The following is a 15,604-nucleotide window of genomic DNA, read 5'->3' on the forward strand; positions in this document are numbered from 1 at the left end:
TGTATGTTTATGTGGTCACATAGTAATGAACTGGCAATCTGTCCGTGGTGTCTCCCTGCCTTTCTGATGTATGATGATCCCTTGAACTGGATGTCATCTCTTCCTCTGTTCTCTCTTACTCTCTCTATCTCTTCGTCTGTCAGCCCTTCTTTCACAGAAACAGCACTTTCCCCAGAAATGGAAGGACAGTTATGATACTTTTAGTGGGACACAATAGCAGAGAAAGCACTCAACAGCATTGTGAAGGGAAGAAAAAGTATCTTCACCAGTCCTTGTCCTCAGATGAAATTAAATGATAGAAGAGGAGTGGGGAGGTGTGAGAGAGAGGCCAAAATATGAAACAAGAATGAAAGAGAGAGCGAGGTAGATGGATCAGAAAAGTAGCTTGAGTGCCATCCAATAATCAGCTCTTTTCACAGCATACTTTCTCAAGGAGACTGAGAGAATAGGAGAGAGGGAAGAAAACGGCTCTGCTCCTTCCACAAGACAGCAAATTGACAGTTCTTATGAACGGCAGAATAGAAAAAGGAGAGAGCTGAGAGTAAAATGACAGAATAACAGAAAAGAAAAGGGGGTGAATTGACGAATCTCTGCTGGAACATTACATTTACCTTTCTTTTTCCCTTTATCCTGTTATTCTTGGTTTTCCCAGCCTTCTTTCTGTCTGTCTTGTTCTTTTTAGCTCTATTTGTGTGTTATTTACCTTTCTTTCTTTTACCTCTTGCCCATCTGTCCTCCCATTGAAGTTTTAATCAGTTTATCCATGCCATTTTTTGTGTTTCATGGGACTGGTGCAAAGGGGGTGGAAAGAGAGGAATATAAAAACACACTGGATGGATGTGGTCAATTTATAATTTCATCTTTAGATATTCTAGTACCAGCTGAGTGGGTGGAATTGCTGGTACTTTGCATCATAATGCTTGCAGTACATAAACACAGACACACACTAAGATACACTACAGGTTCCTTTGGTAAAACAAAGCTTATACGCATACACACGGACAGATCCTTGGATACACACATTTACATACACACATACACATGACACACAGTCCCCCCCCACGGTGTGCGTGGCAGAATCATTCAAGCTTCAGGCTGAATAGGATACTGGCTTTAAACACACAATCATTATGAAGACAAAAACGCACACCAACACACGTATACACACACAGGCATAACGCTCAAACAAAAATCTGTATTTCACCCCAAACAATTGAACCGCTCCCTATTGACACGCACTGTTGCTTTGATGTTGCGTTAAGCTCACATTTTGTCATCTCTATTGTTGGGAAAATATCACAAATCAAAGATTAGGCTGTGTTTTCTGGTCAGGATACAGTTTATCCGCTCAAATCTATTTTTAAACTTTTTATTTAAAATGTCAAAAGGTTTTGCTTGACCTTTGCATGACTTTGTTTACTCATGTAGCAAACAATTTGTTTTTGCCTTCAAAACAGCAGGCACAACTATTTTAAGCATTTCATTTAGCATGTCAAATTGTATTACATGGCCTGCACTTTGTGTATACTTGAAGAACCAAAGTTACAGTAACAAAGGCATAAATGTTAAGCCATCAAAATATCAGTCAGGTCTATTTTCAGTATTTTTACATGCCAAATGGCATTACCCAGCCTCATTCTGTTTCGTTTATTTAAAATGTCAATTGGTTATAAATGCCCCTTGCCCCGAGTTTGCTTTTGAACCATAGATGGAAGATGTAAATAACAAAGCACTTAGCCAACAACTGTTATGGATAAAAGTTATTGAGTAATCATGTTTTTTGTCTTTCTCTTCCATGTTATTGTAAAAATAGACTTTTCCCAGAATGAGCCTTGTAAACAAACTCCTCTGAGCAACGTTCTTGGGCAGATGAGTCACCAATTGCTCTGTATTTTATTTTGATTTTTACCGTCCTCTTGAGCTCAACATGCTGTCTCAACAGAAAAACAGCTGCAGTGTTGTTGACGTATGTCTCAGCAGGAAATTCTTGGATTTTGACTAGTATTTGATTACGAGAGAGATAACCTTTATTTACTACCCATGTCCCATAAAACAGACTTCTTCTTTCAGAGTCCATGCCAAGAATAATGCTAGTGCTAATGCCACTAAGGTGACCAGTTCTATAAGCATTTGTTTACGCCTTTGGCATGGTCCTGTTAAAAGTTATCTTTCAACAGTACAACATGATAAGAAAAGCCCTGCTAAACCCTCAGACCTGACTTAAACCTGCAGGCTTTTACTTTCACATTTTTGCGACTTTCTTTTACCAGGCTCTAATCTTGCTAATGGTATCCACAACAATAGGCTACATGCTTTGCTCATTCGCTCAACACTTCAGTGTTGGGATCCACTGGAGAAATGTAGTCTGCCCTCTTTAATCCCGGGCTCAAGAAAACACCTTGCTACTTAATGACCAGAGACACATTACCTGGAATGACTCCCAAGACATAGATTGTTGGTTAAATGCTTTAAACAGCAAGATACTTAATGTAATGATGTGTTGTATAACATCAAATTAAATCTGAAATATGTTGTTGGTCATCCAACAACCACTTGAGATCTCTTTCCATTCTTTTCTTGCAGGTAAAGATACAATACGACTGTACAAACATGTGCAGAAGTGTTCTTATGTATTTAGTTACTGGAAACCTACCTGTGTGGAAATATCAAGCATGCTATAGAAAACAACTGTCTATCAAATCAGTGGTGCTTCGGCTTTGACGATGCTCTGGTGCGATTTCACACGCCATTATTATGGTCTTGTTATAATCCTGCCAGGATGTCCTCAGCAGCACAGTGGTACACCAACCCTAGTGACTGCTCACTGGAGGCAACAAACAAACAAACAAACAAAAAGTAGTTAAAAGGAATGAAAAATCAGAGTGACACCACAATAAATAACTGTAAGCAAACAGTTGACCTCACCACAGATGACATTTCTCACTTTCTGATTGTTTTATGGTAGATAGAACTGATGATATTGATTTCCATTCCCATGTCCTGCAGACACTAGCACTGTTTATTGCTTCTGTTGACTTGGCTGTCATTTTGCACTTTCTGTTGCGTAGTGGGAGAAAATACAGCCTGCGCAAACCGTGAACGTGTAACGTGTATGTGTCCAATTAGCTTTGTGTGTTACACTTGATAAACCTGCAGCAGATACACTTGGGCGATTAATTGTAATTAAGATGAGCATGAACATCAAGTTAGTTAGAAAAACAGGACAATATTATATAGCTGCTGTACCGGAGGCTGCAATATAATATTGGCTCAACGTTCAGTTTGTAACTCAGTAGCAACTGGAACAGGAATGCTTTCCTGAATACTCCAGTTTTTAAGATTTTTTCAGTATCAAATTAATTCAGTGAAAGTTGGCAGAACATCCAATGGTACACAGCAAACATGAACTGTTATTAGTTAATTCGGCAACCTGTTTATTAACGAATCATACACGGTACACAAAGTTTGGGTAATTTTTTTCTTAAAAAGCCTCTCTACAGTGTTTCAATCTGACCTTTATTTTCTGAGATGGAAGAATTTAGTAAGTTGCGGGGCGCTGCGGAGAGCCTTTAGCTGCAGTAGGCACATGGATTATGTAAAATCAGTAGCATCAGACTTCTTCCAGCCAGAGGTAACGACCACTGACTGTCCAGTGCCAAAGCTACCAGTGCCTGATTTAAGGACCATCGTATCCCTGTTCTTAATTGGCCAGCAAACTCGCCTGACCTTAACCCTATAGAAAATCTATGGGGTATTGTGAAGAGGAAGATGCGATACGCCAGACCCAACAATGCAGAAGAGCTGAAGGCCCCTATCAGAGCAACCTGGGCTCTCATAACACCTGAGCAGTGCCTCAGACTGATCGACTCCATGCCACGCCGCATTACTGCAGTGCGTGGTGGTTCTTGAAGCACTGACTCCAGCTGCAGTCCACTCTTTGTGAATGTCCCCCACATTTTTGAATGGGTTTTGTTTCACAATCCTCTCCAGGGTGCGGTTATCCCTATTGCTTGTACACTTTTTTCTACCACATCTTTACCTTCCCTTCGCCTCTCTTTAAATGTGCTTGGACACAGAGCTCTGTAAACAGCCAGCCTCTTTAGCAATGACCTTTTGTGTCTTGCCCTCCTTGTGCAAGGTGTCAGTGGTCGTCTTTTGGACAGCTGTCAAGTCAGCAGTCTTCCCCATGATTGTGTAGCCTACAGAACTAGACTGAGAGACCATTTAAAGGCCTTTGCAGGTGTTTTGAGTTAATTAGCTGATTAGAGTGTGGCACCAGGTCTTCAATATTGAACCTTTTCACAATATTCTAATTTTCTGAGATACTGATTTTGGGGTTTTCATTAGTTGTCAGTTATAATCATCAAACTTAAAAGGAATGAACAGGAATATATTAGTCTGTGTGGAATGAATGTATACATTAGATAGATAGATAGGGACTTTATTGTCATTGCACATACAACAAGATGCAGTTTAGAGCAAACCATTGAACTTAGCAGCTTCTATAAATAAATTAATACGCCATAAAAGGATTGCATAAAATAATAAAATGAAGCAATAAAACATACATTAAAAGAATGCAACAGCAATGTTAGCATTAAGACATGATTAACTGGTCCAGCAATTGGATAAAGTGCATTTAGTGTGTGTTAAGCACAGTTTGTATCAATATTCAAGATTGCAGCAGCATGTCCACCGCTCTTGGGAAAAAGCTGTTCTTTAGGCGGTTTGTCCTTGCTCTGATGACCTTGAACCTGCCAGAAGGAAGTTTGCAAAACAGATGGTGACCTGGGTGTGAAGAGTCTCCATTGATGTTCTTGGCACGTCTGAGAAGACGGCTAGAGTGGATGTCGTTCAGATGGGGAAGAGGGGCACCGACGATCCACTGAGCAGTCTTCCCCACCCTTTGTAGGTCCTTCCTTTCTTCTGCTGTGCAGCTGGAGTACCACACTGTACAGCCGTATGTCAGGACACTCAATTGTACATCTGTAGAAATTTTTCAAGAGGTCATGGGGGAGTTTTAAGCGTCTGAGTGTGCGCAGGAGGAAAAGGCGTTGCTGGGCCTTCTTCACCTTCCAAGTGAGGTTCTCAGATAAGTGTACTCCAAGATATATAAAACTGGTCACTCGCTCAACCTCCTCCCCGCTTATGTATATCCCTGAATGCACTCTCTTACTCTTCCTGAATTCAATGACCATTTCCTTTGTCTTCTTGGTGTTAAGAATCAGGTCATTCACTTTGCACCATCCAACTTGACTCTCCACCTCCTGTCTGTACGCTGACTCCTCGTTGTTGGTGATTAGTCCCACTATAACTGTATCATCAGCAAATTTGAATATGGCATTGGTGGTGTGGATGGGACTACAATCATGTGTGAAGAGTGAATAGAGGAGTGGGCTGAGGACACATCCCTGGGGGATACCGGTACTGATGCTGACAGTGGAGAAGGTGAGATTACCTATTCTAACTTGCTAAGGTCTATTTGTGAGAAAGTCCTTAATCCACAGGCAGAGGTAGGAGTTTAGCCCCAATGAATGCAGCTTGTTGACTAGTTTGCTGGGATCGATGGAATTAAAGGCTGAACTAAAGTCAACAAAGAGCATCCTAGCATAGGTGTTGGGATTTTCCAAGTGAGTGAGGACAGTGTGTAGTACAAGTGAGATGGCATCGTCCGTGGATCTGTTAGCTTTGTAGGCAAACTGGCTGGGAGGGATGCTGGCCTTGATGTTGGATGGTATCAGCTTTTCAAAGCATTTCATGATTATTGGTGTGAGTGCGATGGGCCGGTCATTTAGAACAGTGACTGCTGAGATCTTAGGGACAGGGATTATGGTAGCTGTTTTCAGGCAGGTAGGTACCGTGGCTTGTCGTAGCGATTGGTTGAAAATGTCTGTAAAGTCTGCAGCTAGCTGGTTGGCGCATGCCTGCAGTACTCTGCCTGGCACATGATCTGGACCAACTGCTTTTCTGATGTTGATGTTCTGCATGACCTGCCTGACCTGATATTGTTGGAGTGTAAGTGGCTGTTCCTCTCTGTCTGGGGTGAAGGAGAAGATGGTGGGTAGTCCTTTGCTGGTACCATTCTCAAAGCGGGCAAAGAATGAATTGACTTGATCCGGGAGGGAGGTATGTGATTCGGCTTGTAATCCGTGATTTTCCTAATGCCTTGCCACATAGCACGGGGATTGTTCTCACCGAAGTCATCCTCAACGCGCTGTTTATATTTTTGTTTGGCGTCTTTGATGCCTCTCCTCAACTCTGCCCTAGATCTCCTATATTCCTCCCTGTCACCTGAGCGGAGTGCATCATCTCTGTCTTTGAGTAGCATTTTCACCCTATTGTTGAACCAGGGCTTCTGGTTTGGAGATATCTTAATGTCCTTTTTGACAATGACAGTGTCAATACAGAAGTTAATATATGCCAGAACTGCTGAGGTGTAGTGCTCAATGTCTGAATGGTAAAAGAGTTCCCACCTTGTGTCCTCAAAGCAGTCTTGTAATGTAGCTGCATCAGTCCAGGTCTGCACAGTCTTCATGTGATTCTTGGGTCCGCAGATCAGGGGTTTGTATGCAGGAGTCAAGAAGAGGGCCAGATGATCTGATTGTCCAAGGTGGGGTGATGAGTGCGTTTTGTAGGCTCCCAGTATGTTTGTATACACCTGGTCTAGTATTTTGCCCTTCCTTGTTTTGATGTTGACATTTTTGTGGAATTTAGGTAACACTGTCTTGAGGTTGCAGTGATTGAAATCCCCAGCCACAATGAAGACACTGTCCGGTAGCCTATTTTGTTGACTGTTGATAACATCATGCAGCTTACTCATAGCCTTATTAGCATTAGCTCGGGGGTGCACATACACAGCTGTGATATAGACTGCAGGAAATTCCCTCAGCAAGTAGAATGGTCTGCATTTCAGCATTAGAAACTCTGTGTTGGCAGCAATGTCTCTTGATCACAGTAGTATCCGTACACCAGTTGTTATTTATATACACGCACACACCTCCGCCTCTTGTCTTACCAGAATCCTCTGTGCGGTCAGCTCGGTAGATGGTGCGGCCTTCTAGCTCCACAGCTGCATCTTGGAGTTTTTCGTGAAGCCAAGTCTCTGTTAATGTCATAACGCAGCTGTCTGAGCGGTGATCAGTGATCCGAAGTCTTAAATCATCCATCTTGTTGATGACAGACTGTGCGTTGGCAAGAAATACACTGGGTAGGGTCGGTCTGTGTGGGGCTAAGCGTAGCCTCACTCGCCTCCTGGCTCGTTTTCCTCTCTTCTGCTTCCTCAGAAGCCGTGGTCTATTCTTTCGTCCTGGCTGGTCAATTGCTGGCCGAATGATTTCGTCCGGACACGTCCCATGCAATAGCCTCTAATTTGTATCAACTTAGATTGAAGATAAGTAGTTTTGCTGCTAAGTATTGGAGAGCTCGAGGCCGCTGCGACAGTGCGCGCCGCCATCTACCACATTATACAAGTTTCACTTTTTGAATGGAATTACTGAAGTAAATCAGCTTTTTGATGATATTCTAATTATATGACCAGCACCTGTATGCTTGGATTAGGCTGTTGTGTAGCTTTGAGTGTGTGCAGAGAGTCAACAGGTATACCTGCACGCCCATACATTGTGATGGCAGATGGTTTTACAGTTGCAGTGATGGAGAAAATTTTCGATGACATGAGAAAGAGGAAGACCGAAAGAGAACATGACTCAAGTTCCCCACTGAGCCTGTATTACTGTGTGTGTGTGTGTGTTTGGGGGGGCGGGTTTACAGCTCAAACCTCTATCTTTCTACCAACCAAACAAATGTCAAAATTGTGAATTGGTCAGTGATAGTTCCAACAAAGACATGTATTTGTATGAGGATTCTTTACTTATAATCACTCGTTCTCTGCCGTCCCTCTGTCCTGTTGTAAATATAGCTGCCGCTCATTGTGAGTGTCACTATGGCTTTGTCAAAGCACCCGTGACTACAGTGTCTGTTTACGCGCATACGCACACACACAAACCACTTCCATGGTCTCTGTGTGTCTGGAGTGACACAGGCAGCTGGTGAGGATCATGTGAGAAATGTGACCACTATGTATTGTGCTTTCTGGCGCTCGTGATGTGGTGTGCGTGTCACCCTGTGCACCGTGTGTGAATATGTCAGTGTGTTGGCTGTGGCTGCACCAGATTTATCTTTAAAAAGATGCATGTGTTGAAAGACTTTTTAAGACAGATATTTGAGAGTCCTAGGCCCCGAGGGAGAAGTATCTAGCTGTGTCTAGCCAGCCTTTACCCCTGGTGTACTGTTAGATGATTATATAGTAGGATTAATTTGCTGTGTTCTACCGCTGTGAGCAGACAGACAGACATTATCCACCGCAGGCCTACACGTACAAACACACTTACTCACAAATGCCAACCCTCTTTCTCACAGACACATGTACCACCTCAGCATGCCAGCTAGCAGGTGGTGAGCTATCATTGAGAGCCACATCTCTCATCTTATCCTGACCCCTTTCTTCCTTATCTTCCTTTCCTGATTTTTTCAGTTTTTCACTTCTCTCCACTCCTCTCCTCCCCTCTCTCCCGCTGTGTAGACACACACCTACTGGCACTTGGATTTTCACTTATCCTCCCTACTAGTAATAGATTTTAGACTACTACTATTCAGTCTCTCTCCTGGCTCCCTGTTGTTAAAAGACACCTGCAGAGAGGCAGATAAATAGATGAATAGAGAAAAGAAGGCAGTATACTTGGCCTGTCAGACGAGTAAAATATAATGGTTTGGTGCTCAACTGATTTGTATTTCAGTCCTAAGCTCTTCTGATTCACTTTTTGTCTCAGTTTCTATAAAATATTCATCTTGGTCTTTTTCTTCCTCAAGTGAGCAGGAAATGAAATTTGCACTATTAAGTGAATTTTATGTTTACAGGCAGCATTTTTCATTCAGACATTTATGTTTATAAAAAGCTATGAGTGATGGAAAACCAACCTTAGTCTCTTCTTTTCTCACTGCCAGTTCATTCATCTTTTAATGAATGTGCCAATGTTTAAAACCTGCTAAAAGTGTACAGTGTAACCTCACTGAAGTAGTACTTTTCAACTATATTATTGCCGACAGAAGTAGCTGTATTCATTATGATCACAGTTTTACAGATAAGAGTCTCAGTGACAAGTAGCACATGCTTTCTGACAAGGACTTGACATGGCTACCACCATACTCCCTAGCAAAAAGCACCCCTATTGTTTTTCAAGCATCAAAACAGCATCAAAACAGCAACAAAACAGCGTATCAGTTTTGCCTTTGGGGAGTTCAACGGTGATACAACATTAAGCAAATGTGAATACGTCAGCCAGACCTCTGTTACCGATTCTCCCTCCACGTGTTGTCTGAAGTTACTGTAAGTGACTTATTGATGTGTCACGTAGGCGTTGTCGGTCATAGTATCCATCCTCCATTGTGTGCGGTAACAGAAGAAACCATTCAGCCGCAACAGTGAAGAGAAGAGTGGGTGGCAAGGTTGCGTTCGCAACCATCAGAGAGGACAGGGGAGCGGAAGTAATGTGGAGGATAGAGAGGCAGAGGACAAACACTCTGCAGCTGCTTATACACACAGCCATGTGCATGCATGTGCAACCCGTGTAGGCGTGCACTGACTCTCAGTTACATACTAATCCATACTATGCATACAGGCAGGTGTTTGTACTGGACAGAATTCAAAATCAAAATTATTTCAATCTTAGTTTGACAGTGCTGTAGGTGTGCATACAAATTCTCTACAGTTGCAACTTTTCATTTCTGAGTTTTTATTGAATTTTAAACCCATATGGGAACTTTTTTAACTAAAAAAGACAGCATACAAATAGATAACATACATAGCCACATATTTCTTAACATAATTTGCTATGTATCCTATTTGGGAAAAAACTTGATTAAAGGTTATTCTAGAAAGCTGCTGACTAATCGCTCAATACCACACTGCACAATCTTCCCCTTCTTGGAGATAAGGCATTTCACCAACTGTCATGTTGTCAAGAGACAAAAAGTAACTACCACAAAGTCATCCAGGTTGATTTCCACTCCACCCAGAGATGTTGACAAGTGTTGGATCTCTCATCCAATTTTGTTAATGCTAAAATTGCTTCTTCTTCTTGTGCAGAATTATTCATTTAGCAATCAGTTAGCTTTGCTTGACATCACACCTGAGGTGTCCACTATAAAATATATGATAAATAAATGTATAATGTTGATCAGTGAGGGAGGATGCAGGCCTGGAAGAAACACAGAAACCTCTCAAATTCAGCCCAAGGCAGTCATTGCAGCAGGATGCAAACTTAAAATCTGTCTGAAATTGTTACGTTGCTATAGGAAGCAGGTATATGTGAAGTTGTACTTGACACTAGGGTTGCAAATAATAATTGTAACAAAAAAACATATAAATATTGCTTAAATCAAACGATACCAAATGCTTATATTCCTCAATCAAAACTTTATTTCCACAGCAACATATAGCATATTCGTTGACAACATTGCATAGCCTATGAATAAGAAGACTAATTAGCATGTCGACATGGTCTGGTGTCAGATAGGAGCGCATCCTGGTCACAATCAGTGCCACAGCTCAGAAGCACCCGCTTGGATGGTACTGATGTTGTGGGTATGCAGAGGTACTGGCATGTCCGGTTTGCCAGTCTGGGGAATCTGTCTACCAGTCTGTTGGCTTTGTATCCAAAAATGGGGGAATGTCCCATAAAAAGTTCTAAACCTCTGAGTCCATGCTGCCAGTTGCAGGAGCTGTTCTGCAGGAGCTGTTCTGCTCCCCTGAAGGGAAAGCCATCGCAGAGCCCTCTCTTTGCGGTTTAGTGAAACATGCTTTGAAAATACACTATTCTTCTGATAGGTAGAATGTAATAGTAAACTACATTTTAATATTTCAGGTCTTTATTTCATTGTCAATCGCTAAAATTTCACATGTACGATCAAATTTTTAACGACAAGATCATTAATTGATCATTGTTCTCATCCCTGCCTCACACCGTAGGAAAGCAAAGGTAAAATGATGTGCTACTGAGAACACAATCAGTATTACAGTCACAGTCTTGCTTTGGCTGGACTAACATTGTAAGCTAACTCTTATCTTCTCATGTCTTTCCAAGCCTCCCTACGTAACTACATCACAGTGTACCTTCCTCAACATTAGCTTGGTTCAATAGACAGCACTCTGTAATAATTGGATCACTACAAAACTGCATGAACTGCTTTTCACAGAGATAATGGCATCATAATTGAAATGCACTCATGCATAAGCAAATGGCTGGTTTTATGAATGCTTTCATCTACAAAATATTGAAATAAGCAGTGAATTTCATAATTTTATTATTGCGTTGGTAATTTACAAATGAAACTGAGGAGAGAGACTGGAGGTGAGAGGACAGAGGAGATAGAGGAAAGTGGAGGAAAGCCCTGTAATTCCCCTTTGCATTCCTAAATGAGAATGCCACTGAAGTATCTATGCATCCTAATGTTAAGTAGCATCAATAGATGTATTTCTAAATGTACATAATCATCAACAGAAATGATCCATGAAGGGAAGTCATATACCCATTCACATAAATGACTGTTTTATGAAGAACCAAGGGCTGAGTGAATAATGATTTGGCAGACTAATGTTTCAAAATAAACACTAGATTAGGGCTGGGAGATATGGCTCATAAATAAAATCTCAATATTTTTAGGCTATACCTCGATATACGATACGATACTCGATATGGACATGTCTAAAATAACATACATCAATTTGACATACATCAAATAGTGATAACATAATGATCTTGTAGAATATGATGCATTGCTGTAGATTAAACCACGCAAAACTATATAAAGTAGTTAAAATTAGCAAAACCATAAACATCTACTTCGGAAAAATGCAACACACACACTAATGCAGCAGTAATATTAATCCAAAAACATCATATATAATAGTAAAATGCTGACAGGGGCCATTTTACTAACTACTTTAGTAAGGTTTAGAATGCAGAACTTTTACTTGTAGTGGAGTATTTTCAAAGTGAGGTTGGTATTAGTAATGTAGCACACCCATAGCCTATCTGCACCTGTGTGTTACCAGCTGAGCCTTCCCCTTTAAGGAAGGTGGTTTTCTGGGTAACCTGTGTGTTGCCGTGTTTGTTGCATAGACTGTAAAAAAGATGTGGATGTGGTCACCATGACATCACCTAGTAATTTGTGGACTACCTTTTTCAAGCCTCGAGTTTGACATTTTGGCTTTCGCCATCTTGGTCTAACAGCCAACTCCTTTGAGTATCTTTTAGTACAACTGACCACAGAACAAGACCAATTAACTTTCAGGAACAGAAAACACACTGTGAAAGGGTCAAAGTTCTTACATGAAAACACAGACAGCACCAAAAGACAAATTTGCAGTTAGTTGTACACAGTGCAATCACAAGCTAACCCCTCCCTTAAGCATCCCCTGCTTTATCGTCTGTTTTCCTCTAAATGGGACTTTAATTTACAAAACTTCATGGTGTATTGAAGACTTGAAACTAGCGACTGAAACCCTAAACTCATTAGGAAAGTGTCTGTTGAGGAAATAATTCTAGTGAAAAGTAGGGTAATTTTGTTATTGACTCCAATGCAACCATACTTCTTTTTGCAACCAGTGGACTCGCCCTCTGCTGGCTGTTAGAAATAATGCAGGTTTAATGCACTTCTGCATTGACGCTGGGTTTGTTGTATCATAAATTTCAAAGTGTTAGAGCCAGGTAGACTAATTACAGCAATTAGATGATTGATCACTTTTTCTCCACCACAGGGTAAAAATCACAGTGACTCGTAGCTGCTAACTAGCTTACTTTTCACCGTCTGAACCAACTCTGCTGTGAACAGTAGAAGACGCCATAGTAATGTTACATATACAGTGACTTTTATTTTATTTTTCTGTGCTAGCAAACACAACACACAGCTTTCACTAACTCTTATACTGCAACCTGAGCTAATCTACACACTTAATGGCTGACTAAAGTAACATACATACCCCTCAGCAGCAACGAGCAGAAACAGTTAAAACTCGAATATGACGATATGGTCATCTGCTATATTGCACATTTTATACGAATAATGTATTCGATGTATCGCCCAGCCCTACTCCAGACATTTGCTAAAAAACAGATTTGGTCCTCCTCTTCTTCCTCTTCCTGTTCCGCTCCTCTTAGTATTGCTCTTTCCCATCTTTCACTGTCACATCCCTTCAGTGGTGGATGTCTTTTTAATGGTCCAACACATTAAGACTAAACAGAACGCTCTGATTACAGACATTTGATGCGTTGGATCACTGGCCACTGTCCTGTCAAGCCTTGCTGTTTGAATTGTGACTGGCCCTTAATTGTGAATTATGACCATGACTTATGCTATTAGCTGCAACGTTCTACAAGTGTGTGGCAGAAAGCAAGACAGGGTCTTTGAGTTTCTTTTACAACAAGTAAGTAGTACACTAATGGCAAACATGGGCGCCTTTATGACAGGAGGATCTGTGCTATGTTCATTTCACATAATTTTTAACCTCCAAAAAAAACTAAGTGTACATTTTTTGAAAAGCACATTGTGAATATTCATTTCTCAACATATTTATCTTTTCCTAATGAGCAGGGAGACTAGGCAGAGACGCTCGTATCAGTAAACATCTGTCATGCAGTTTGATTGAATAACTGCAAACGCTAAATCTGTACCTATCCAGTAATCTTTATTTCTCTAGAGCAAGTCTCAAACCAAGAAGTCAGTAAGTATTACAGTGTTCGGGTGATAATAAATGAAGAACACATCAAAAGTCTCTACCTCTTGATCTTAGTGTGTGGTTGTCTTTCTATGTGTGTCCCCTCCTTAGGAACAGATGGCCAATGGCGTCCAAGGTCCTGCTTCTGCATCGCCTTCATCCGTTTTATTGATGGGCCCTTACAGTCTGGACAGGGAAGTACTGAAGAAGCTGGGAATCGGGCTCGCTCTGGCAGCATGCATCTTGGCCTTTATTGTAGAGAAACTCTACTGATAGAGCAACTAGAAGAAGGTTGTGAACAAGGGAGAGGACAGTGTCATCATAGGAGCCTTAACAGTGTGTTTGAAGTGGGTGAACTAAGTGATAAAACTGTCTCCTTAAAAACATACTGTAGCTCTCATTCAATTTCAAAATAACCCAAAGAAATGAAGTCAGTGACACCTACGGAGGCAAGGATTGTTTGAATACACTGTGAGATATCTCCTGTTGGTACAGTTAGCCGTTTTACTTTTAAATTAAAGGGCAGAGTTCACAACTTGTTCATTTTATTTTATTTTTTCTCCAAACAAATTAATGTCACTGACTTTTCTGTCAGTAAAGTAGGAACAACCACATGGGCAATGGCAGGTCAGTGGTCTTCACAGACCTTAGCAAACACTTTCTTAACAGTCCTTTTTGGTTCAAATTACCTCATAGTTATACTAGATTTGAATTAGAATCTATCAAGGGTACAGATTCCGTTTGTCAGGAAAATGCTATGCTTTGTCTATGGTTCACTGATGGCTGCAGCCTGTCATTGTCCATAAATAATAATGTCCGTAAATAAATTGAATAATGCTTTTTGGGCCAGTGTAGCTGTTCCACATATAAATCAACTAGTTTAACACATTCTTGTCACGTTTACCAGAACAAAGTCTGAGGATGATGAAACTGTCGGTCCCTGTTCAGCTTGCTGAGTTGCAGAGTGATTCTCAGGTGTTGAATGAATTATCCAACTTTTTTTTTTTTGACATACTGAGCATGTAGATCCAAGTATTGTGCGTTTTTAGAGTTGCCCATTCAACTGTGATTACTTTACAGTATGTGTTATTTTATTCTCTGGAAAGGAGTAATAATGTGTATAATACTTAGGTTAAGCATCATTTGTTACCTTCATTTCAAAGTATTTATTTTTGAATGAGAGACACAGACAGTATATTCAAACAAACATTTTTGAAGTTGTTTTTGTTTCATTTTATGGTCTTTGCCCCACATATCAAAGAAAAATAATTAATTTGTAATGTACATCTTACCTTATACTGATGGGTTATAACACAACAAGCCAGGTGGACAATGCTGACTGCTGATTGTTGATCATTATTGACTCATCATTTTTTCCTGCACACCCAAAGTCATTTGTTTTATTTGTGTGTGATGACCAGCTCTGGTGCCAACTTGATTGTTTCATATTTTCTTACTAATACTCTTGTTACTTATGGTGAAAATATAGTCTGAGTCATTATTGAGACAGTTTATGTTTTTGTTTGTTTTGATTAGCATTGTTACAACCATCCTCAACTGTTTAATAAAGGACAAACTCCGTTTGTCATGAGTGAAATGACTGTGTTGCTTGATTGAGAGTCCCATGTCTCATTACTGCATTCTGTATCACTCAGTTGTTGTCATGCATAGAGTCTGCCTGTATTTCTGTCTAATGTCTTTCTGTTTTGAGGTACAACAGTCCCAACATGTGCGCTGAAATTTCCAACAGTTAATAATGCATGCCCCAATTTATGCATCGCATTGCACTGGCACATGTGTCTCGGTCTGCATTTTTGTGTGTATGTGTGTGTG

General features: G+C 40.7%; 1 protein-coding gene across 2 annotated transcripts in view; it reads left to right on the forward strand.

Annotated features, from left to right (window-relative positions):
- cdkal1 (CDK5 regulatory subunit associated protein 1-like 1) overlaps positions 1-15,368 on the forward strand; it is a 287,599-nt gene extending 272,231 nt beyond the window's left edge. For both annotated transcript variants that reach the window (XM_038711895.1, XM_038711896.1), the window contains one exon: positions 13,883-15,368. In XM_038711895.1, the coding sequence (XP_038567823.1) occupies positions 13,883-14,044 (162 nt within the window). In that variant the 3' untranslated portion in view covers positions 14,045-15,368. The remainder of the gene's footprint in view (positions 1-13,882) is intronic.
- The last annotated feature ends 236 nt before the right edge of the window (positions 15,369-15,604 follow it).

This window comes from Micropterus salmoides, unplaced genomic scaffold, assembly GCF_014851395.1.
Source record: "Micropterus salmoides isolate LMB-PRFRI ecotype aquatic unplaced genomic scaffold, ASM1485139v1 Ms_hic_scaffold_11, whole genome shotgun sequence".
Classification (NCBI taxonomy): Eukaryota; Metazoa; Chordata; class Actinopteri; order Centrarchiformes; family Centrarchidae; genus Micropterus; species Micropterus salmoides.